This window comes from Postia placenta (genome assembly GCF_002117355.1).
Source record: "Postia placenta MAD-698-R-SB12 unplaced genomic scaffold POSPLAscaffold_1, whole genome shotgun sequence".
Taxonomy (NCBI): domain Eukaryota; kingdom Fungi; phylum Basidiomycota; class Agaricomycetes; order Polyporales; family Adustoporiaceae; genus Rhodonia; species Rhodonia placenta.
Window position 1 is genome coordinate 2644917 of NW_020169832.1, and position 22582 is coordinate 2667498.

A 22582-nucleotide genomic window follows, 5' to 3' on the forward strand; every position below is an offset into this window, starting at 1 on the left:
ACAAAGAGAGGGGAAGAGAGGAGAGAAACGAAGAAGAGAGAAACGGACAGACGGACGAGATGGCGGTCAAGGACGGTGAACCGTTGTGGCAGACATCCCACTGCCGCCCTCTTCACCCTGACCCGCCCCGGCTATCTCCGCTCAGATTAATCAGATGGCCCTGCAAAGCCAAATCCCCCCTGCCATAACCGGAGCCCGTACAAGCCTATTATAGCCGGTACTAATCCTATTACATCTCGTCCTACCCCTACTTCTGCGCAGGCACGTTCAACAGCACATTCCCGCCCCCGCTCGGAATATATGTCACGTTCGGGTTCGCCGCCAGCGACTGCACAATCGCCTTGCTCGCCTCGATCTTTCGGAACGTCACAAACGCCTCCCCTGCCTTGTCCAAAGCCCGCGATATCGTCGCCGCCGCCTCGGCCTCGCCTTCTGCGCGGATGACCGCAGCCTGGCGTTCTTGCTCCGCCTGTACACACCGTCAGCTGCTGCGCAAATTTCCCAGTCCGCTCCCATACCTTCTCAACGATGAATTTTGCACGCTCGGCGTCTACATTAAAATTGTCAGCGCCGCACGACTGCCCAATACAGTATGACGTACCTTGCTGAGCAATCTGCTTCGCCTCTACTGCCTATTGTAGTGATCAGCCGAGAACCCCAGCACGAGCGGACCACGAGCATACCTGAGTGAACTCCTGTGATCGTCCAACACGCCGGTCAGATCCGTAGTGGCGCCAACCGCCTGGCACTCACCTTCCCGAACGTCAGATGGGTGATAGACACGTCCTCCAGCTTGATGTTGAACTCTCCAGCACGCTGAAGCAGGTCTTCCCGTATACGTGATGATACCTGTGCACATGTCAATGACCTGGACAGAACATAAGCCTGTCGGATGCACTTACCACCTCCCGCTGTGTGATCAACTCGGCGGCATCGAATTGCGCGACGATGCTCTTCAGAACTTCGTTTCCAATTGAGGGCAGCACTCGCTCGTCGTAGTCGAGGCCCAGGCCCTGGTAAATTTTGGAGAGGTGCTCGACGTCTGGGCGTGAGAGGACTCGTAGGGTAATAGAAACCATCTGCAAATCCTTCGAGCCAGTAGTTGTCGAGATATTCTATACCACCTGTTAGTATCATGCACCAGGAGAGAAAGGAGATAATCGACTGCTGCTCACCCGCGGCTTGATACGGCAGTCGTACAGAATAGCTCGCTGCAACCAAGGAACGAGGAAATGCGTGCCTTCCGGCTTGGCCTATTCGGACGACACGTAGACATTGTCAGTCCATTGAAGCGACAGAGGGACGAATCACAGTGCACCTTGTCCATGACACCAGAAAACCTGTCGAACATCACAGCACGGTAGCCTCCTGGTACATCGTAGATGCTGGCCTGAACGGCCGCGGCAGCAATTGCCACCGGCACTGAACGAGGGACGAGGTGTTAGGTAGTGCCCGGTGGTTGAGCATTAACACAATCTTCAGACTGACCAATAAGCCGGCTTGCTATAGACGGTAGTGCAGCCATGACGGTACTGTGGAAGGGGCCAGGGCGTGGCTTCGAATGGTCGAGGTCGGTGGACGCGCACCTGGCCGGCAGAACCTGCGCGTCATGTCCGTTCAGACCCGTGACCGACCGCGACGAGCACTGGGCGCTTGATTCTAGCAGGAAATCGAACCTGACCGGTTGACCTCTCGAACTCCGAGTCGTCCAAAATACAGTCTGTGTATAATGTAGTATGGATGGTGTGACACCGAGGATGAATCTAGGAGTAACATAACATTTACCACAGTCTAGCTCTAGAAATAGATAGTGCATCCCGGAAAGTCTACCACTAATGACCCTTCACTTTATGAGTAAATCGCCCTTTCTATCACCGTCTCCCGATGCCATTCTCGCCGAATGGCTGCCGAACTGCATCGCCCGTTTCTTCCTGAAACCCGCTTCTACAAGGCCTAACTTCACTGCCGCAAGCCGCAGGAGCATTTTCTCACCCAGCCCGGATTCCAGCCGTGGATCCAGCTTCTGGTGCACAGGCAACCCCGCAAGGAAAGACACGACCGAGAGTGATAGGAATGGATGGCGAGTTTCCTTCCCGTGAGAAGAGATGACACGATCGTCACGGCCGAGGTTGCGCGTGGGGATGCGGTCGAGCTCCAGTTGAAGCTGGAACGAGCGCTGAGTCTTGCAAATGAAAAACAAAAAGCGGGACTCACTTCGTCTATAATTGCTTGCCAACCGCCATTTTTGAATGCCGTACGGAAGCGCCCATACCCCCCGAGGAGCTCGTCAGAGCCTAGACCGTTTAGCAATACACGAGCCCGAGAGGTGTACGGGTGTGGATCTGCGCCAGGACCGCTTCGGACTTGGCCTACACCACGTGCGGCGAAGTAGAGTGCTATTGCTAAACTCTAATGGCGTGTCAGACAGCAGCCGAGCTATCTGCGTGCGTAACACTCACCATATCCATGACGGTCCTGCTAGGGAACATGAGGGCTTCCACGATCGGACGCGCCCCTTGTGACTTCTACTGCTGATAACTCAGAATACGCACAGTAGTCCTACGAGGTGCCACGGACCTCAAACGGCACGTTTACCTCAACCTAAGCCATGATACATCGGTCAGCCTGCAGAACCGCACTCCACACGTGAGCGGAAAGAGACGTACGAAATTCCACACTCGACCTGGGCAAAGCCTTCTTAGCTCTTCGACTTCTTGCAGGCCAGTGAGCCTGTCAGGGACATCGTAGGCGACATCAACCGTCGAGTAGTCCAATGGCTCCCGTAACTTCTGCTTCTTCTCCCTCTTTGGTAGGCCTCCGATATTACCGGTGACTTGCACCGATATTTTTCGTGGGTTCTCAAAAGCTACATTGAGCAAGTCAATCGGCTCTGATTTGTCTGCATGGCTGAACGTTTCGTCAGATGCTGTGGTATTGTGATGGGAATGGACATTGACTTGCCGGTCCGCCAGGAAAGCCAGCATAGTAGAGTCAATACCTCCACTAAAAAGCACCGCCACTCTGGCTTGACCAGGAGATGCACTGGTCATGGGGGTTGTCAGCTCGGCGCGTTCCCGGGGCGGTTGAAGCGTACTGACGTTCCTCTGGGTATATTGCGTACCCTTAGCATTACGCTGTGATCCAGTTGCGTAATGAGCTCATCCACAGCAGCCATGCGATGCTCTGGAATATCATCAAGACCCTTCGGGAGCGAAGGGTCGACCGGCATTGTGCGATTGACAGCGCTCAGTCGTGCCTAGCAAGACTCGGTGAGCCCGACGCACCCATAGAACTGAACCAAACATTCGCACAAATTGCGCATGAGCCCCTGTGAGCCCTTGTCGAGGAATGTTCACCAGACACTCCGTAACGCCAGAAGCCAGGCCGGAAGTTCTCTAGAAAAATATTGAGGAGCGTTGACTTTCAAAGCGCGCGGACCAACTGACTCTACATGCCTCCGACAGTTTGTCGATATCGATCGAAAATACACATTCAGTGGGAAGCTCGTCGAGTTCGTATCCAGGATGCGAGCCGACTGAGACGGATGTCAGCAACAAGTATGGATTCTGTGGACTTGGTCGATGAATGAGCAGGGAGCGTCGGCCGAGTGGATCGCGGGCGAAGTACAGTCGACGTGAGGCATGCTGCAAGTGTGATCAGATGCGGATAGTGAGGAGGTCTGTCGTGGACGCATACATGATAATAGACGATGGCGTAGCTAAGATTGATAGCTTGAGAAAAGGGTATATGCGCTAGATTAAGAGGGAAACGGCTTACGGCCCTTCGATGCTGCCCAGGCAATCTCGGATCCCATCTTGCGTGTCCTGCGTGCGGAGAAGAGAGAATAACTTTGAGCCGTCATTCTCTTCGGACCCAACCTGAGATTTTTAATATCAGACTAGCCTCGGATATACCACGCAAACTTACATCCAGACCCTCGAATATCTATGCAGATATCAGTACATCGACGGGAGTCGTTTGCAGAGGGAAGCCTACCTCGCCATTCCAACAGAGTATATTTCCATCATCATCTCGGTGAGGTTGCGCAATATATGCGTCACCTCGTAGTCGCAATTCAGACGCGAAGAAACTCAAGGTATGATTTTCTACTGTTATACGCATCGTCTCCTGCGCGTCTGGGCCTGCAAATTCTTTCTGCTTCACACAAGGCTCTCGCATAGAATCTCCATAACACCCACCTCTAGATGTATTTGCATCTTGTAGTCGCCTAAACAATCCCTGGAACGTGCTGTCAGTCCCATTACATGCCCTATCCGAAGATGCAGCATCCTGGATGGCAAACAAGATCCCACACATGGACGTTTTCACAGAGATTACCAAATTTGGTTTCACCGCCTCCCCACACGATCTTCTAGCGCTCTCACAGGACGCAACAGCACAATTATGCATGCGTCTGATTTGCTTTAGCTGATTCATTGCGTTCTAACAGATACAACATGTCGCGATCTCTTTCCGGCCAAGACACCCCAATGTACCTCGACCCTAAGAGAGTGTACAAGTCTACACACTATGCGAACAACTTCTTCAAGCTTTCTTTCTTCGCTCTAATGACAGGTGCGCACACTTAGGCAACGTACGAGCTTGCGGAGACGTTACCGCCACGGCCCGTCCAGTTAATGTCTGCGGGTCACGGATGCGTGAGACAGACAGTTCAGACGCAGCTTGATCACTGGATACTCACGGATGTCCTTGCCAGACTGGAGCTTCGCGTTCTCCTTGCCGGGCAATACTCGGAACGTGTGTGCACCGAAGTAGTCACGCTATCGCAGAATTCACATGTAAACAATCCCACACATGAGAATGAACGCGCCAACGCACCTGAGCCTGGAGGATGTTCGCCGGTAGGACGTCGCTCCTGTAGCCATCAAAGAACGCAAGCGCAGTGCTGAAGGCGGGCGTGGGGATACCCCAGAGGACAGCCTGTGCATTGATGCGTCGCCAGCCGGGCTGCGCCTTGTGGACGGCCTTGTTGAAGAAGTCATCGAACAGCAGTGATTCGAGTTCCTCGTTCTTCGTGTACGCGGAAGTGATATCACCGAGGAAGACACTCTTGATGATGCAGCCTCCTCGCCACATGCGCGCGATGCCAGCATAGTTGAGTTTCCAGTTTAGCTGAGTAGGGGTTTAGCGATACGATCAGTCGAGGGGCATTGCGAGAACTTGCCTCCTTGGCGGTCGCACGCATAAGCATGAAGCCCTGAGCGTACGAGATAATCTTCGACGCATACAGGGCCTGCTCGAGGTCGTCAATGAACTGCTTCTTGTCGCCCTTGAACTCCTCCTTTTGTGGGCCGCTAATAACCTTGCTCGCACGTACACGTTCCTCCTTGAGAGAGGACAAGCAACGAGCGAAGACAGCCTCGCCAATGAGGGTCACTACATTACACAAATTTAGCAAGGAAATCCAACTTGTGTAACAGGCACATACCGGGCATGCCAGCGTCAAGGGCAGCGATAGCCGTCCATTTTCCGGTACCCTTCTGACCTGCCTGGTCGAGAATCTTGCTGACCATGGGCTCACCGTCGTCATCATTGAACTTCAGGATGTTCGCAGTGATGTCGATGAGGAAGGAGTCGAGGACACCCGTGTTCCACTTCAGGAAGATGTCCGCAATCTCGCTTTCGGGCAGGCCAAGACCACGCTTGAGAATGTCGTATGCCTCAGCAATGAGCTGCATGTCACCATACTCGATACCTTAGATTTGCCTATGAGATTTCCCGGCGGCGCCAGCGTTGTGCCGTGAGAAGTAACGTACCGTTGTGAACCATCTTCACATAGTGACCAGCGCCACTCTCACCGACCCAGTCGCAGCAAGGCTCGCCATTCACCTGAGCAGCAGTGGCCTGGAAGATCTGCTTGATCGCCGGCCACGCAGCGGGGGAACCACCGGGCATGAGTGAGGGACCATAACGAGCACCCTCCTCACCACCGGAAACACCAGAGCCAACAAAGAGGAAGCCCTTCGCCTCGAGCTCCTTCACACGGCGGATGGAGTCGGGGTAGTGCGAGTTACCACCGTCAATAATGATGTCACCTTTCTCGAGGTGGGGAATCAGCTGCTCAATGAATGCATCAACTGCAGGGCCAGCTTTCACGAGAAGAATGATCTTGCGGGGAGTCTTGAGCTTGGCGCAAAGCTCCTCAATGGAGTGCGCGCCCTGGACCTTCGTCCCTGTCCACCAAAAGACGAGTGAACAGACCGTCACTATCGACACAGAAGCCAGACAAACCCTTCGCCTCGTTTGCAAGGAAATCATCGACCTTGCTTACTGTTCGGTTGTAAGCAACGACGTTGAAGCCCTTGTCGTTCATGTTGAGGATAAGGTTTTGGCCCTGTACATCTTAGCGTTGAGATCTACACACCCTTACCCCGAAGTCGCGTCGCGTACCATGACGGCCAGACCAATAAGGCCAATATCACCGCTGCACGGATGTAAGTGCATGCGGGTGACGACTACGATACACAACGTACGTGGGCTGAGACATTGTGGAGAGAATGGAGGCGAGACGAAGGCGGGTGTTCGTGGTAGGGGTAAGAGATGCGTACGCAGGGGAGGTGATGTCGATGAGATATAGCGATGGGAGAGCTGACGTCTTTGTCACGCCGGTCCGACGGCGCTCTTGTGATCGTGGGACGATCAGCGATATGTGGGGTCCCCTTGCCCGACCCTGCCTCCTGCTCACACCCTTGCCTTCCCGGCGCCGATATTTCTCTCCTTTCTTGGTCTCGATAGCGATTTGCTTACGTTCTGCTTCGACGACATCTCCGAGCTTACCAAACAAGCCCAGTCTCCGGTCTGGGCGCGTTTGTCACGGCTACTCGTTGTCCGCCACCGGCATTCGATCATTCACGTGACACACGTCTCAGTCCGATCGCAGTCCGAAGTGTCCTCCTGCATACGCGTATCGACACGACGCGTCTCGCAAATGCGCAAGGTGCTGCTCAGTTACCGCGACACCCTGTAAGGCCATGTAAACGCGTTGACAGTAAGCGCAAAGTCCCAATCGAGAGCTTGGGGAGTTTATTACATACCATAACCTCGGCAATATCCGAAGCCAAGCCCCGGTGACTCGAGTTGAGTAACCAGCGCTGCTCACAACCTGGCCTTCTTCTGCTTTGAGGGACTCACTGTGGTTAACCATGCTTCGGTCATTACCTTTCTCCTCATATCGAACCTCTAGCGGGATTGCTCGAAAATGCGGGCATGCAGATCGCCCCACGTGGGCGCGTCAGACACGGTGTAACTCTACGCTTGCGAACCTTGAGGTATATCTGCTCAGCACGCGCTACCTGCTTTGTGGGACCATGGCAACCTCCTCACGTTTCTTCATCACGTTGTCAGGCCTCGAGGGTGCAGATAGAGCTTACAAACAAACCTAAATCTCGCCCGGATCTCGTGGATTTGAAGTTTGGCAAGTACTTCGTGAGATTCTTCCCTTGTCAGGCGATGCTTCAGATTGACAGGCATCTCACCGTGTCGATCATGCATAGACAGACCATATGCTGACCATCCCATGGAAAGCTGAAAGCGGTTGGGGGACCCCAAAGATACATCCTTGTGAGTGACGTGCACGTTGAGTGTGCACTCCTTCCCTGAATTGACACATCAATTCGTGCAGATGGACCGCTGTCCATCGAGCCCAGTGCTTCCGTATTCCACTATGCACCGTGTCTGTTCGAAGGCTTGAAGGCCTACAGAGACGAAAAAGGCAGAGTGACACTCTTCCGGCCCGACATGAATATGAAGCGCATGAACAGCAGTGCAGCGCGGGTAGCATTACCCGTACGCGTATCTTCCCGTCCGCGGGAACTTATATCCTCAATCCATGTTGATGTGTAGACATTCAACGATGACGCCCTGGTCGAACTCATCAAGCAGCTCATAAGGGTAGATAACGACTGGGTCCCGAATAAAGCGGGATACAGCCTTTACATTCGTCCCACATTCAGTAAGCTCAGCACTTGTCCATAATCGCCTTCGTGTGGTTCACCTCTCATGCTATCTAGTTGGCTCGCAGCCTGCTATCGGAATTGCCCCGTCGAGCGAGGCGCTCTTATTTGTTATTTGCTGCCCTGTCGGCCCATATTTTCCCAAGGGCTTCAAGCCGGTCGCTCTTTACGGCACAACCGAATATACCCGTGCGGCAGCAGGAGGTATGTGATATACTCTGCGCGTGACAGCACAGGAAGCTAAACCGCATTCCTTAGGTATTGGGGCCTTCAAGCTAGGCGCGAACTACGCTCCGGGGCTGGTGGCACAGAAGATGGCTGAGGAGAAAGGCTATGTTCAGAACCTGTGGTTACACGGGCCTGAGCACCATGTTACCGAGGTGCGCAGATGAGGAGATTATTTCCAAAGAGACGGCGGCTTAAGTCAATTGTGTTGTCAGGTCGGGACTATGAACGCGTTTGCAGTGTTCAAGCACCCCGATGGAGGTAGGTTGATCGGTGATAGGATGGGCCATGCGGGCTGACGACGGCTTGTGTGCAGTCACGGAGCTCGCAACACCCCCATTAGACGGCATCATCCTGCCTGGAGTGACGCGTGACTCTGTGCTCACCCTTGCGCGGGACCACGCGTTGGGCAAGGCCAAGGTCCCTGGGTTGACGGATAAGCTAAAGGTCTCTGAGCGCCCCTTTACGATGCGCGAGATCAAGGAGGCTGCGGAGGCTGGCACGCTCGTGGAATTCTTCGGCACTGGTAAGTTGCATGTCCGAGAAGTGAGCTCTCGTCGTGCTCGGCCGCTGATTGCTTACAATTGTGCAGGTACCGCGGCTGTCATCAGTCCGGTGGACAGGATTGGGTATCTGGGCGAGGACATCCACATCCCCACTGGTCCTGATGGAATGGGTCCGATCTCACGCGGGATCTGGCAGCAGATGGTTGGTATTCAGACGGGTGCCATCTCCCCACACCCATGGAGCGTTGTGGTCATGGAGTAGACGCTGGGAGCTCCGACGTGAGCTAGAAAGTACACTACCTGATTAATTACACATAACGGATCTTGGAAACACTCACGTCGAGATTGAGTTTTCTTGAGTTCGCAAACGGGCGTAGAGATGAGTTGCGCAGTTATGGGGTGTCGGTCAAAGTCGTGACATCATGTTATCTGGCACGGTGTTCCGCCCCCGGGCATATACTACCAGCGCAGCTCGCATGTATGTTCCCAATCCACGGCCATCTGCCATGGCATTACGACTCGTGAATCGCTCTTGTTCATTGTCCCGCGTGCACGCCTCGCACACACGAGCGTGCGTCGGCTCGCGGTCCTACGCTGTAGTCGGGACCACCACATACATCGGCCAGCCACCGGCACCGCCCTCTCCTCCGCCATTCTCGTCTTCAAACACTGTGTCATCCCCAAGTCTCCCCTCGGCCCTTGATGAGCGAATCTTGACTGAGCTACGCCGGCGCGCACCATCAGTACCTGGGAAAAGCGACGCGGGTACTCAGGTGCAGCTACCACAGCTCGTTGAGCAATACCTCGACCGCAGTGGCCTCGTGCTCGACGCATCGTTACCCTATGAGTCGCGTCCTGGAGCTGACAGGCGACTGAACTTCGGCGGAGATGATGAAGCTGCACGCCGTGCGATTGCAATGATCGTGCATGCCGTCCAGCAGGGGACGGAGCACAAGATCACGTACTGCTCGGGCTTCGCTCTGAGCGCGCCTGGGTCGACTGATGGGCAATCCGTCTTTGTGACATGCGCGCATACCCTGGAGGAGGTGAGCAGCATTGGATGCGTTACGGTCCCGAGCCTCCATCTCATCGAGGTCTGCAGATTCGGTATAGCCCCGTTCTGCGGCCGTCCTCGTCTCCTCCGTCCAGCGCGGGGACCCTTGGTCCCTCAGGGTCTTTCATTGTGTCTGGGACGCCCCCGTTCCCCACATTTAGTCCGGTCGCTTCTGTTCTATCTGCCCTCCACCGGTCGGACTTGCTTCTCCTATCCACACCCGCGCTTGCACCGCCAGTGCCCACTCTTCCTGTCTCACCATACCCGGCGCAGCCCGGTGCAGCGATTCGCGCCCATTTTGTCACAGACAAGCTCCCTGTGCACGGTAAGGACGCCGAGGGTTGGCAGCCCTGGCTTGGCGGGACGTGGAGTAAGTGGGTGAGGGGGACAGTGATGGGATATAAAGACCTGGCAGGCAGAGAGGCCAAGGCATGTGTGACTCGTGAATGCCTCTCACAGCGTTCACTTATGCATTTTGCGTATAGCCTGGGACATATGATGCCCTCTCTCACCTGCTCTTCGACCCTCCACCTACTCCGGGATCGAGCGGTGGTCCTATCATTGACGAGGAGAGCGGCGCCGTCGTTGGTGTAATGCTCGGTACGCAGATGCAGAGCAGCCTCGAGGGCGTGCGTGGATGGGGCGTGCCATCTGAGATCATCTTTGAGGTAAGTTTTCATGTTCTATGAGTCTCCACTAAGATCTGACAATGATGTAGATGTTCAGTCTCCCTGGATTGAAGCTGAAGAAACAATCCTGAGGCTTATACCCTTCTGTATCTATAATAATCCAACATATAGTCCAACGTGTAGAGGAACGCTTCCGGTTTGGATCACGCTTGTTTCAATAGTCCTTCGTAGATTAAATTATATATCTTTCCGGGTCTGTAAGATACTTCAATACACATCTGCTCACCACTTCCTTAGAGCGTGAGTCCGTTGGGCAGGCCCTTGAAGAGTATGCCCTCCACCACACGTGCAACGATACTCAGCGACTCATAACAAAAATGTTATTACCACTATCTGAACACACGTCCTACACCACGAAGAGCATATTCAACGTAGTCTCACTGTGTGATACTTACAGCCTAGAACCTCACGGACACGGCAAAACGAACCTATCGGACAATGAATAGGTGTAGAAACTTGCCGAAGAGCAACCCCGATCCATAGCTTAGCACCTGAGTGAGTATCTATGGGTCAGTCAAACATTCAACCTTCCGAGTCATGATACAGTTCACAGCGGCTGGCGTGTTTCCAAGTGAATCCTTGTACTCCGCATGGTAGTAACATATCTAGGGATAAACAGCGGTTATGATGTCTCTGGATTGTGCTTGTTGTCTATTTTTTGTTCCACTGCAGGAATCGGATTCGCCGGAGACGACAAGTCGCGATTCCGATCTCAGACGCGATGCGTCGCCGTGACCTGATCAACGACTGCGATGTCCAATTGCAATGCTGCCTGTCGCCATTTGCGCCGTGTATCGGGCGTCACAAGGCTTATCCAAGAAATCCAAAGTTCCTCCGACGGCCCGCTGCGCTTCTTAGACAACGACGAGCTCGCTGGCCGTTTGCATCGCTCATCATTGCAATTCCTTTCGCACGAGCTATTGGTCCTATATCCGTCAGCTGTGCCCTCTTCTGTTGTCATATGATCTTGGCAGAGCCAACTCCACATGCAGAGAACACCCACGGGAACTGCAGTCCCGTAGTTCTATGTCCCGTCTACATAAAGAGGTCTCTCATTGACCTGGTGCTCCCCGGAACCGTGTCTTCCCAATTGGCGGTGCAATGCTCTCCACTCTTGCGACCGTGCTCTCGCTCTCGCTGAGTCTTCCCTCTGCTTTGGGACACGACAATGGTTTAGCACTCACGCCCCAAATGGGCTGGAACACATGGAATTACTTTGGATGTGACGTCTCTGAGGACACTATTGTGAGCGCGGCGAAAGCCATGATTCAATACGACCTTCCAAAATATGGCTACGAGTGTAAGCTGAAGCGCATGTATTCGTGCTCTTCAGTGACCCTCATCTGCCTTTTTTGTAGATGTCATTTCGGATGATTGTACGCATCTCGTCAATTCGAGCGCGCACAACGTCTCCTGAGTACGCTTTGTTAGGCTGGCAGGCACCTGATCGCAATGCAACCACTGGTGCACCTATCGCTGACCCAACTAAGTTTCCGTCCGGCATGGCAGCAGTCGCAGATCAGGTCCATTTACTGGGATTGAAGGTGAAGTGCAGGCTGCTAAGACTAATTCGCGGCCGAGCTTATTTGTTTTAAACAGTTCGGCATTTATAGTAGTGCTGGATTGTGCGCGGGCTGCTTCGTGTGACTATCTCGTGTGTTGACATGATGACACAATAACAGGTACACTTGCGGTGGTCACTTCGGCTCCTTAGGCTACGAGACCATTGATGCACAGACGTACGCTGAGTGGGGCGCCGATTACTTGAGTTTGTGATGCTCGCTTTGCAGGCAGCTGTATTTATGACTGAACTCTGTTCAGAATATGACAACTGCTACAATGAGGGCCAAGCGGGCACGCCCAAGCTCTCATACGATCGCTACGCCAACATGTCATTTGCGCTCAATGCTACTGGGCGCCCAATCCTGTACTCTATGTGTAACTGGGGCGAAGATGGCCCTTGGAACTTTGCTCCCGTGGGTTGAGGCGTGACCTACCAGAGATCAAGACCTCTGACTACTTTCTATTGGGCGCCGATATAGACAATCGCAAACAGCTGGCGCATCTCGGGGGACATCTATGATGTACGTGAATGAGACCGTTTCTTAGTACTCAATACTTACCAAGTTTTATCTAGAATTACAATCGGTTCGACGAGCGCTGCCCTTGCCTGTCAATGATTGACTGCAAGCTTGCTGGATATCGTCAGTTTCGACTTGCTATGGGTGCTCCAAGCTCTTGTCTAATGCCTATGGGTAGATTGTGCCATGACGCGCATTATCGATTTTGCCGCACCCGTTGGTCAGAAGGCTGGCGTGAATCATTGGAACGACCTCGACATGCTTGAGATCGGTAATGGCGGGATGACGTACGATGAATATGGTATGTAGCGGCTCACATCCCTCGCTGCCCATCATTAATGCGAGATGATTACAGTCACGCACTTCTCAATGTGGAGTGTCCTGAAAAGCCCTCTCATTCTTGGTAACGATGTTACAAACATGGTGCGCTAGTGCGATTGGCACCGTACGACACTTACTGACAGCTGGCTTCTTCAATAGACCAACGAGACTCTGGAGATCATCACGAATGACGCAGTCATTGCCATCAACCAGGATCCAAACGGATCTGCCGCGAATCGACTGTGGAAGGTCCCAGTCGCGTCCGGTGGTGACCTTTCACTTTGGTCAGGTAGCTTAGTGAACAAGTGAGTAATTTGAAATTCGTAGAAGGGTATTGCCTTGACACTACGTGCACAAAAGCCAATTTGTCATCGCGCTATTAAACACCTCGCCGGATACGCAAGTCGTGGATGTGGAATTTACTGATGTCTTCATCGACCAGGTATGCGCCTGGCTGCCTTTGCATACCTCGGCTGATTCATGGATTTTATGTAGGGTCCATCATACCAAACTGGCACGTTTACCATCTACGACCTCTGGCAAAAGAACGATACCGGTGCATGGGGGAACGATATCGGAACTTTCACTGGGTCGATCCCTCAAGTAGAGATAGGCACACACCAGGTTCGGATCTGGAAGGCGGTACCTGCGAGTACTGCTACTAAGCGTGATCGTATGGACTTGTAAGGCACTACGCCGATAGGGTAGATGCACTCAGCTGAAATAACAGGTCGGATAGCTTGGAGCTGAACAATGAGCGATTGAGTATGCAACGGCGAATACTGCTGATCACAGCTCTGCAAGGTACGGATGCAACAAGCCGGCAAGTTGATATGGAAATACACCAGCTGTTAGCACAAGTTAATGTGTGATTCTTTGACATCCACAGCCATGCTGATAGGAGTGAACAACAGCAAATATTCTGAAATATGGCCAAATATATGGCTTCCCGTATTCACAAGAAAAGAATCTGCTGATGAGCACTGGCGACCACACGCAATAATAGTTCGTTTATATGTATATGTCGTTGTCTGAAGTATTGCTTGCATTGCAGTCGGAGAGCAATGACCCCGTAACATGCGTGATAGATGTCAACTGAGGACGGTTGCTTGCGAGCCTTGCTATATGAGTGCTGCTGTGAATGGCGCGGCTGGCTATCCTGTCTATAGCTGAGATACTAGCCCAGGCTAAAGCCGGGACAAATGCAGTAGCCAGATTGTAGCCAAGAGCCCTTATTAAGAGAGTGCCTGGAAGCATCAGAATCAAATGAGGCATCAAAAGCCGACGCAGAACAAATTGCAGCTGCCGGACATCCGTTCAGTGGGGGGTGATGGGCGGAGGACAAGATCAAGACAACGTCGCGTTAGCGGCCGTGATGGGGGGACACGTGATCCGCTCGCCAATAGCCGGAAGTTCGACGCCACTACATCCTCGCTCGTTAGAGGACGACCATCCCCGCCAGCACGCCCAGCGTACTCTATATCCCCCTTATTATCTTTTCTCCGTCGGACGCGTCTGTTGAAGTCAAGGGATGCTCTTTGACCCGGAGACCGCCGGCGACCTCAAGCCATGGCTCATTAGGACCCTAGAACCTATGTTTGTTTACTCTTGATAAATCCTTTTCAATCTGCCTGATCGTATGTATGCAGATGCGACGCTGAGCCAAATGCACTAGCGGATTATATTCTTGCATTGCTCAAGCATAATGCGCCCGAAGCTGAGCTTCGGAAGGAGCTGTCATCACAGCTGGACGAGTTTCTCGAGAAAGGCGTGTGCCCACCCCAGCTGATTCATCGTGAATAGCGTTTCTAAATCATCCCACAGAAGGCCCTTCTTTTCTCGACACTCTTTTCACGGCATTACGCACTAAATCATACCTCCCCTACTCCGCCACCTCGCCGTCGACTAGCTACCCATCCTCGAGTACACAAGAAGCTGACGTCGGCATACCCATCCCACTAGACGCGCTCCTGTCCCCTTCTATTCCAACGTCCCCCGAGCGCAGACGAAAACGAAGTTTGGACCATGACGATCGTGAGTTCCGTCTTGCAAAAGGTCCACGCCTCAGCAACGATGGGCAGTTCTCGCGCTATGGCCAGAATGACAATCGACCATCTTGGGGCGGTCGTGGCGATAGGGGAGGTAGGATAAGTGGGCGTGGGGACTATATGGATGGTGCGATGCCCAATGGCGGCATGGGTATGGGCATGTCTCAGAATGGCCGGATACCGTCATATCAGCCCCCAGATCGGGCCGCCAGAGGGATCTGTCGAGACTACCACAGTGCGTAAACTTTAATGCGACAAGTGGAGCATTAATGACTCTTCATTCTGTAGACAACGGGTACTGCGCCCGGGGTGCATTTTGCAAATACAACCATGGCGATGACGCCGTCGTTCCAGCTCAATTCTTCCCTATGAACGGTGCTATGGGCCCAATGCCGTTTGTCCCAATGATGGGGAGTGGTGGTACTGTACCGTTTGGCATGGGAGGAGCATCCAACGCTGCATACGATCCCCACGAACGCATGGATATGCGTCCAGTGCAGGGTTCAGCCCCCATGGGTAACCGACCAATAAACCCTCGCACACCTACCATGCCGCGGCAGAGTGACCCCAGTGGTGCCGTCGCTCAGAAGCCTGGTGAGCTTCCTGTCGTTCAAGACTTGACTCCTCAGGCATCACGAGAAGATGGATCTTCGCATGGACCTGGGCCCTCTGGTGGGTACAACGGCGTAGAAGGTTCAGGACCTTCGAATGGGGATGTTGTCATGAACGGTATGAGCATGCCCGCTCAACCACAGGACGTTGACAGGATGTCGCCTATGTCTATGCCTCATCCGAACGGTCGACGTCCATTTCGTGGGCCGAGACAGGGAGGCGGTCACTTCGGCGGGGAGATCTCGACATTTCGGCCAGAAAAGCGGAACGACAAGACACTTGTCGTGGAAAAGATCCCCGAGGATAAGCTCAGCCTAGGCTCTGTGAACGAGTGGTTCAAGCGCTTCGGCACCGTTACGAACGTCGCCGTAGATGTCGCTAGCGCGAAGGCATTAGTCAGTTTCTCCAGCCACGATGAGGCTTTGGCAGCGTGGCGGTCGGAAGATGCGGTCTTTGGGAATCGCTTCGTTAAGGTCTTCTGGCACCGACCAATGGCAGGTCATGGGGAGGCCGGCGCGCGCGCACTCGCTGCATCTGCGCCTTTGGTCGCGAACATTGGTGCGAAGGAGGCAACACCCGCTCCGGCTACGCCAGCGGAGTCGAGCACATCGCAGCCCGTGCGACCAACTTCGACACCCTCCCGCAAAACCTCCACGCCCTCCGCCACAGCTGCACTGGCTGCAAGGCAACAGCTATTGGAGCAGCAAATTGCCGAGCAGAAGTCACTAATGACACAGCTTGCGACCGCGTCGCCGCAAGAGAAGAAGGACATCATGGCGCGTTTGCGCAAATTGGGCGAGGAAATGAAGCCTGCTGCGTCGAGCTCACGACCTCCACCCCCCGCTGCTTCTCAGCCACTCGCGAAAACGCCCAGGGGCATTACGCCTCGTCCAGACGATAAAGAGCGGCTGGAGCGAGAGCGATTGGACAAAGAACTTGAGCTACACCATGCTGTTAGTGCCGCAGAGGGCGAGGCAGAGGAGAACACGGAGGAGCTGAAGGCGGTGCTTGACAAGCTCAAAGCAGAGGTAAATCGAAGGCTTCGTTCATGATGAATATGAAGGAATACTGATCTCGCATGCCTTGCCCAGGCTGCTAGCCTTGGGATCGACGCGCCTGACGCATCATATGGTGGCTCGTCGTACCGTCCATACCGAGGTCGCGGGCGCGGGCGCGGTCGTGTGCCATTCCGTGGTGCTATGCGTGGAGGTCCTCCGAGAGGCAGCATGAAGCTCGATCTTCGTCCGAAGAAGTTGCTCATCAAGGGCGTCAGCACCGATGCCGTCCAGGCAGTTCGTGAGTGGTATGAGGTACGCATCCCTTATGACTTGCCCCCTTGAAATGATCTCACGTTAATATACCTTCCAGACCACTGGTCAGGTTGAATCGGTTGACCCAACGGATACCGGAGACATCGTTGTGTCCTTCCGGTCCAGAGCTGCAGCAGAGCAGGTAAGGGCTTATTTACCGAGTCGAAGGTCATGTTCATCTAATCTCATTGCCTCGGTAGGGTTTGGTGAAGGGCTCAAGCATACCAACAATCGGTCAGGTCCAGATCTCATGGCAGAATACGCAAGCGGCGCCTCCGCTTACGAAAACATCTCCCCCAACGGAGGAGATACTGTCTGTCGCCAAGACGGCGGTAGAAGAACCCCATTCTAGTTTACCGAGTCATGAGGATGATACTCACCTCCCAGAAGAGTTCTCTGCCTCCAGCTGGGGTGGCGACGATGCTGAGAATGATTATGGGATACTGTAATGCTTGCGTGACGAAGTGACGTCTTGTTGTCTGCTCTTTTTGTACTCGCTGCTTCACTGTCTAATAACGAGGGACTGTAGCTCTCCCACGGGAGACTATTACCAAGGGCCACAAGAGTGGCCCCACCGCACTACCAGTGTGTTCTCTACATTATCGCGAGATCTCGCACAACCTTCCGACTCATGCTGAAGCGCTGACCATTGTCATGTGAAGAAAATTGGATTGCGTATCTTAGATTGCAACAGCTACGTTGTCATTCTAGAATGGTTGCGCGTAGAAAATAGTAGACTACCGGATGCAGGGTGTTTGATGCAGCGGCCTCCATGACTGTTACTTCCAGTGTTCATGTGGTGGTTTCAAGAACAAGTGTAGCCAAGATAGCTTCTAGATCGTGGGCGCATACATGGGCCAATTATGAGGCACAGAAGACTCTTCGTTGGGGACTGTCGGTTTAGGTTTCCGTAGGGTATTTCTGCGCGAGCGTGAACGCGACGGCTGCCATCGCGCTTCCTCGGGCGGTCGTGGAGGCGGCGGTTGATCTGAAACGTATGGTATGGAGGACAACGCCGCTAGCTGGGCGACCTGCTGGTCTTGCGATAAGCCTCTTGAATGCGGAGCAGGCCGCACAACGGTCGCGCTGCGTGGTCTACCGCGCATCGGCTCCTCGTTTGCTGTTCTCTCCTGTGGCGGGGTGGCATAGCCTGCGGGTCGGCTTGGCACCGGAGGTGGCGGTGTGTGTGTTGTCGAGCCGGACGCATATGACGGGCCGGCAGACTGTGAGCGAGGAGGATATGGGCGCGCTCCTATGATGCGCGGCTGCGATTGGCTGCGGTGGTAGGTCTGCTGGGACATTGTCACAGTGGTAGACTGCGACAGGCTGCTTGGGATGCGCGGATTGGTCGATATTGCTCGGCCTGTATGATATTCAGCAAAACCATAATGAATCAACATGGATGCGTTGCATTGTGCTTATTGCTCACCAACTGAGGGCCCTGGAATACTGGTGGCGTGCATACTTAATGAGCGTGCACCAACGGGCACCCATTGGTCGGCGAATACGCTGCGCCTATCAAATGCGTCATCTTGACCCATATAGCCGCTCATGGCGTTTTGTGCTCCATTCCCTGTATAGGGATATGTCTCTGGTGCAAGCGGTGCAGGCAAGACAATTTGGATGTTGCTCATGCGGCTGTGCGGAGGTCCTCGTAAGACACTCCCTCGACTTCGCGTGCTCTGGAATGTTTGCATTGTGCCAGCAGAAGACGCTAGTGAGACAGGGCGGGATTGAGACCGTGACATAGCGCGGCTTCCAACGCGAGGGCGGTGCCCACTGAGGGACGTGACGTGGGAGATGGTCGAGGATACATCAGAAAAAGGAACGCTTGAGGATGGCTGCATGCTTTCAACGGATTCTGCGCTGATATATGGGTTGAAAGGGGGATTTGGCGGGGTGAGATTGTCCGCCGACACAGGCGGTCCGAGAGTAGGAATGCTCTCTGCAGAGGTCGCATCGTCAACGAAAACGCTGTTCTGACGGCTACTCGATGCGTCGCGGGGGAGTAGGGATGCAAAGCTCGGAGCGTGTTGCAATGTTAGCTTGTGCATTGACCCGTTTAGGCTGCTGGTCGAGTAGAAAGCCTTACCGTCCGCAAATGTCGTGGCATGTTCTTGACGCTCGTGCGCAAGCAGCTGTACAGGCGGCAGCGGGTTTGACTTCTTGCGGTTACACTGGCGGAAAAGTAGCCGCCAGAGAAAGAGGATAGATGCCAGGACAACCACGGAGCCGCATACGACGACAATGATGATAATTGTCCCTGTGGACAATTTGCCATTGTCGCTGGTCCCGTCCCGTACATAGAGTTGCGGGTTATTATACATAGTAGTATGAATAAATGTCTTCGCGGTCCGATAGAAATGAGCGTGTTGGCGAGTGAGCGAGCAGTGGATAAGAATGGCCCCAACGAGGCTGGGGCCCGTCTATATACCTGAGCAGATGAGTACTGTTCATGTAATGGAACGGAAGTTGGGCGCTTGATGGTAAGATTGACATACCGAGATCTGTTTCGGCCACGGATGGCGGCGGGCGCTCCAGAACGCTCGGCGCTGTGCACGACGATGAGCACAGCGGATGGGGAGACAGCGAGAGGGTGGCCTATGTGGACGAGGCTGACCGGCAGCCAGAGCACCAGATCTAGATCTACGCCCGTCGCGATGCCCCGGCAAACGCGAATGACGCGAGCACGTGCTCGTTCCGCCCCCGCCCGCCCCGAAATAGCGTGAGTAGATAATGTCATTTGGAATCGCAAATCGGTCAAATCAGATACTTCCTGCCCGGGCCAAAACCGCCCTGATGCCCGCCCCGACACTCGTTTTGGTCCGCCCCGGTCAGTGATCCGGTCCCTAGCTGCCGGAGATCCTGTCCCGCCTGCCGCACAATCCTGTCATGAGTAAAGTGCACTCCTGTCCACACATTTAAGAACAGCTCACCCCCTTCATCAAACATTACGCCTGTTGGACTATTCAAATGCTCCAAATAACCCCTACATATTGAAAATACTACATGTAGTACTTCGCATCCCATACCACACGTCTGATCTCGCTCGCTGTCCTCTCGGGCGAACACCAGTGAGGCCAATGCGCGTGAGAACCGGCGACCGTCGCCGATTAGTCAGGTCTAAGAACCATTTATAGATGTCTAAGTGGGGCGCCCGCCGTAGCTACCCTTGATATCAGATGTGCAGCCTCACCCGCGGTTTGACATTTGATTGGGTGGACATTGAGAAATAGAATAAATGTATTATTGCTTCGAGTGTACGCTTGCAGACCCTTCAGGGGTGCTTGTATTACATAATCACCACTTCGAGCGCATTTTGAGCGCGCGTTAAGCTGCAAGTTCCCTGAGGCTGACTAGGTAAGGAAACACGATAGAACTTGCTGAATGCATTTTTCATAGGCTCTGTAGAGGCCCCAAAGTCAGTGGTCGGATGTTCAAAACAATCCATGGCGAGGGAGGGCTATTTCTAATTGTGTGGACCGGTGTGCAACCTTGATTTGACAGATGCGGTAGGTGAAATGACCGGATTGCGTAATCGGATGACATTATCTATTTTCGCCCCGAAATAGCCGATAGATCATATTGCCCACATTTGGTAAGTCGCGCTCGCCGTGTGCAATGATGGCCTCCGCCGTCGTGCAGCGCCCCCGCCAGCCAGCGCGCTCCATCCAGTCCTCGTCCTCATCCGTAGGCGCGGACAAGCCTGTGGCGACCAAACCTGTCTCCAAGCCCATCTCCCTTTCCAAACGGCTGCTCTTCCCACACCTACCTGCCGACGCTGACCTCCCGTCGCTCCTCGCATCTCCCGCCGCCCAGCCGGCACTCAATGCTGAGCTCTACGACTTCATTTCATTGGCTCTGCGCGCATTTGTGAACCCATGGTGGACGAAGATCACGCGCTATGACAAGGAGTTCCTCCCTGCAATCACCCGAGTCCTCACCACCGTACTTCGCGCTCTCGAAACACGTCTGCTCGCGACAGATCTCTCGCCGCTTGTCTTCCGCGACCTCCCAACTCTTTCCACACAACATTATATTGACTTCCGCAATGCCAAAGCCAAGCTACATACCTCCTACGCCTCTGGTGGTGCTGCTACTCTCCCGCAGTTGTTTCACCAGCTACAGCCACACATGGCGATATCTGCCGACGGTCGCATAGACGACGTGTACATCCGCCAGGCTGTTGATCACATCTTGAAAGCATGTCTGCCGCCAGAAGACTACGAGTCGGAGCCAGAGCGATACATTGTGCGGGAGATCATTCTGAGCGTGCTCCTGCGGAATGTCATACCGCGCATCACGCAGCCTTGGTTCATACATAAGCTGATTCTAGACAATCTTGGACCAGAGCAGGAGATATTGAAGTCAACGCAGGTACGCACAAACCACAAATGATGGTTCGGTAGCAATGAGATAGGGCGCTGCGGGCATGTCTTATCTCGTGCGAATGCCTAGCATGGAAGGCGGCGGTCCATATTGACCATTGTAGACATCACTTGATGGCTGCGCCTTTGAGATGTACCGCCGCCATGTCTGCGTTGGTTCAATTGCAGTAAAATGCCGAGCCTCTGTGTGCGCATTGTATCACTGATAATCATGTACACAGGCTGTTGGCAGCACAAAGACGACATCAACCGCACCCTCTGACAGTCCTACACCTGCGCGGACTACACTTTCTCTGCAGTCCCTTGCCATCTTCTTCCTCTCTGCTATCCAGTCCATTTCAGGCTCATGTCTGCTCCTTATCCATGCCTATCGACAAGCGAGGGATACGATCAAGAAGGTGAACCAGAGCACTTCCAAAGGCTCCCAACAGCCCGCTGCTACAGTCGAATCTACACCGCAACGTGCAACAGGTGAGGAATTCAAAGCAGCGGCGCCCAGTGCGCCGTCCCCCTCGCCTCCCACTGTTCCCGCTGGTCTGGTCACGAAGCCCACGCTGCCCACGGCACAACACATCACACAAACACCTCCTACGCCTTTGTCGTTGCCATCTATGATACCGCTATCCCGCAGCACATCGAACACGACTGTCCCCTCCACATCTTCATTGTCCGCCCCTTCTACACCCCCCAGCGCGCCCTCCCCGCCACCTCCGCCAAACTACACTCGTCCACCTCTCACCTTGTTACTCACCCTCCTCACGCCCCCGCCGCTCCCCTCCCCGTCGCCCGGCGGAGGGTCCTCGTCCACCTCCCTTGCTCTCGCGCTTGCACATACGCTCTCCCTCCCGCTCACCTTCCTTGAGCCCTTCATCTCCCGCCTCCTCCCGTACCTCCTCTACACACACGCGCTCTCCGCGCCGCGCCTGGCCGACATCGTACGCTCCGCACGGCACGCGCTCTTCCCCGAGGGCTGGCCGGGGCATGCGCCGCCGGATCCGACGCCCGAGGAGCAGGCCGTGATGCGCGAGGAGCTCGGGCGGCGGCTGCTTGCAAGGGCGCCTGGTAAGCTGGTCTCCGCCCGCTGCTCTGCGGTCCATGCTGACGGGATCGGCTTTGTATGTCCGATACAGCTCCCCTTGCCCTGTTGCTCGGCCCGACACCAGACGCACGCACGCATACAATCGACGGTATTCTCGATCCACTCTCATCCCAAGCGTGCAATGCACACCTCGTGCTATTTATACTTGACCTGATTCTCTCTACTGTCTTCCCAGAATTGGGCGTCAGCGAAACTGTCGCTGCCATGCATTGTGCGGAGGGTGGTATCAGCGGAAGTACATAGCGTGATTAGGTTCGAGTGTTCATTACTCAGCAC

General features: G+C 54.2%; 9 protein-coding genes across 9 annotated transcripts; 5 read left to right on the plus strand and 4 right to left on the minus strand.

Annotated features, from left to right (window-relative positions):
* Positions 1-187: 187 nt before the first annotated feature.
* On the minus strand, positions 188-1544 carry POSPLADRAFT_1176643 (hypothetical protein). Its single transcript, XM_024488436.1, has 9 exons — positions 1489-1544; positions 1319-1422; positions 1176-1253; positions 903-1115; positions 754-849; positions 684-695; positions 602-632; positions 519-550; positions 188-469 (listed from the first exon to the last, which is right to left on the minus strand). The coding sequence occupies exons 1-9, from the start codon at positions 1523-1525 to the stop codon at positions 248-250; spliced, it is 825 nt and encodes a 274-aa protein (XP_024344520.1). The 5' UTR covers positions 1526-1544; the 3' UTR covers positions 188-247.
* Positions 1545-1843: 299 nt separating this feature from the next.
* On the minus strand, positions 1844-4317 carry POSPLADRAFT_1042921 (hypothetical protein; the record flags this gene model as incomplete). The annotated part of the gene is made up of 12 exons (XM_024478186.1): positions 1844-2164; positions 2215-2409; positions 2460-2525; positions 2578-2601; positions 2667-2907; positions 2958-3042; positions 3118-3256; positions 3362-3420; positions 3443-3573; positions 3778-3878; positions 3997-4142; positions 4200-4317. The coding sequence occupies 12 exons, from the start codon at positions 4315-4317 to the stop codon at positions 1844-1846; spliced, it is 1626 nt and encodes a 541-aa protein (XP_024344521.1).
* Positions 4318-4404: 87 nt separating this feature from the next.
* Positions 4405-6546, minus strand: POSPLADRAFT_1064244 (hypothetical protein). Its single transcript, XM_024481777.1, has 9 exons — positions 6495-6546; positions 6412-6445; positions 6253-6355; positions 5778-6194; positions 5450-5716; positions 5186-5397; positions 4840-5133; positions 4703-4781; positions 4405-4641 (listed from the first exon to the last, which is right to left on the minus strand). The coding sequence occupies exons 1-9, from the start codon at positions 6506-6508 to the stop codon at positions 4586-4588; spliced, it is 1476 nt and encodes a 491-aa protein (XP_024344522.1). The 5' UTR covers positions 6509-6546; the 3' UTR covers positions 4405-4585.
* Positions 6547-7163: 617 nt separating this feature from the next.
* On the plus strand, positions 7164-9035 carry POSPLADRAFT_1064245 (hypothetical protein; the record flags this gene model as incomplete). The annotated part of the gene is made up of 10 exons (XM_024481778.1): positions 7164-7289; positions 7366-7446; positions 7515-7581; positions 7643-7806; positions 7864-7972; positions 8031-8177; positions 8232-8353; positions 8414-8459; positions 8515-8724; positions 8791-9035. 10 exons carry the CDS (start codon positions 7164-7166, stop codon positions 8964-8966), a joined length of 1248 nt encoding a protein of 415 aa, XP_024344523.1. The 3' UTR covers positions 8967-9035.
* A 183-nt stretch (positions 9036-9218) lies between these two features.
* On the plus strand, positions 9219-10639 carry POSPLADRAFT_1064246 (hypothetical protein). The gene is made up of 4 exons (XM_024481779.1): positions 9219-9750; positions 9807-10187; positions 10244-10426; positions 10477-10639. Exons 1-4 carry the CDS (start codon positions 9622-9624, stop codon positions 10516-10518), a joined length of 735 nt encoding a protein of 244 aa, XP_024344524.1. The 5' UTR covers positions 9219-9621; the 3' UTR covers positions 10519-10639.
* A 1061-nt stretch (positions 10640-11700) lies between these two features.
* POSPLADRAFT_1038147 (glycoside hydrolase family 27 protein) lies at positions 11701-13600 on the plus strand. Its single transcript, XM_024477339.1, has 13 exons — positions 11701-11747; positions 11806-11823; positions 11879-11991; positions 12047-12072; positions 12130-12215; positions 12269-12423; positions 12490-12531; positions 12585-12651; positions 12707-12829; positions 12884-12951; positions 13009-13154; positions 13210-13291; positions 13345-13600. The coding sequence occupies exons 1-13, from the start codon at positions 11711-11713 to the stop codon at positions 13534-13536; spliced, it is 1155 nt and encodes a 384-aa protein (XP_024344525.1). The 5' UTR covers positions 11701-11710; the 3' UTR covers positions 13537-13600.
* A 780-nt stretch (positions 13601-14380) lies between these two features.
* POSPLADRAFT_1064248 (hypothetical protein) lies at positions 14381-17396 on the plus strand (the record flags this gene model as incomplete). Its single annotated transcript, XM_024481780.1, has 7 exons — positions 14381-14445; positions 14499-14617; positions 14674-15132; positions 15186-16537; positions 16601-16819; positions 16878-16961; positions 17020-17396. 7 exons carry the CDS (start codon positions 14381-14383, stop codon positions 17266-17268), a joined length of 2547 nt encoding a protein of 848 aa, XP_024344526.1. The 3' UTR covers positions 17269-17396.
* A 256-nt stretch (positions 17397-17652) lies between these two features.
* On the minus strand, positions 17653-19358 carry POSPLADRAFT_1064249 (hypothetical protein; the record flags this gene model as incomplete). Its single annotated transcript, XM_024481781.1, has 4 exons — positions 19321-19358; positions 18600-19245; positions 18249-18392; positions 17653-18182 (listed from the first exon to the last, which is right to left on the minus strand). Exons 2-4 carry the CDS (start codon positions 19144-19146, stop codon positions 17653-17655), a joined length of 1221 nt encoding a protein of 406 aa, XP_024344527.1. The 5' UTR covers positions 19147-19245; positions 19321-19358.
* Positions 19359-20443: 1085 nt separating this feature from the next.
* POSPLADRAFT_1042928 (hypothetical protein) lies at positions 20444-22549 on the plus strand (the record flags this gene model as incomplete). Its single annotated transcript, XM_024478187.1, has 4 exons — positions 20444-21196; positions 21429-21741; positions 22003-22269; positions 22338-22549. The coding sequence occupies 4 exons, from the start codon at positions 20444-20446 to the stop codon at positions 22547-22549; spliced, it is 1545 nt and encodes a 514-aa protein (XP_024344528.1).
* Between the last annotated feature and the right edge of the window lie 33 nt (positions 22550-22582).

Excerpts from the sequence above, each read along its gene's own strand:
- POSPLADRAFT_1176643 (XM_024488436.1), bottom strand. The coding sequence starts at position 1,525 with ATGGCTGCACTACCGTCTATAGCAAGCCGGCTTATTG. Across the intron at positions 1,116-1,175 it reads ACTGCCGTATCAAGCCGCGG|AATATCTCGACAACTACTGG; the intron begins GTGAGCAGCAGT and ends CAGGTGGTATAG. Across the intron at positions 551-601 it reads GAAGCAGATTGCTCAGCAAG|ACGCCGAGCGTGCAAAATTC; the intron begins GTACGTCATACT and ends ATTTTAATGTAG.
- POSPLADRAFT_1064244 (XM_024481777.1), bottom strand. Across the intron at positions 5,398-5,449 it reads CCTTGACGCTGGCATGCCCG|TGACCCTCATTGGCGAGGCT; the intron begins GTATGTGCCTGT and ends TGTGTAATGTAG. Across the intron at positions 4,782-4,839 it reads CGAACATCCTCCAGGCTCAG|CGTGACTACTTCGGTGCACA; the intron begins GTGCGTTGGCGC and ends ATTCTGCGATAG.
- POSPLADRAFT_1064246 (XM_024481779.1), top strand. The coding sequence starts at position 9,622 with ATGATCGTGCATGCCGTCCAGCAGGGGACGGAGCACAAGATCACGTAC. Across the intron at positions 10,188-10,243 it reads TGGCAGGCAGAGAGGCCAAG|CCTGGGACATATGATGCCCT; the intron begins GCATGTGTGACT and ends TTTTGCGTATAG. Across the intron at positions 10,427-10,476 it reads CATCTGAGATCATCTTTGAG|ATGTTCAGTCTCCCTGGATT; the intron begins GTAAGTTTTCAT and ends ACAATGATGTAG.
- POSPLADRAFT_1038147 (XM_024477339.1), top strand. The coding sequence starts at position 11,711 with ATGATTCAATACGACCTTCCAAAATATGGCTACGAGT. Across the intron at positions 12,652-12,706 it reads CTGCAAGCTTGCTGGATATC|ATTGTGCCATGACGCGCATT; the intron begins GTCAGTTTCGAC and ends GCCTATGGGTAG. Across the intron at positions 13,292-13,344 it reads CTGATGTCTTCATCGACCAG|GGTCCATCATACCAAACTGG; the intron begins GTATGCGCCTGG and ends GATTTTATGTAG.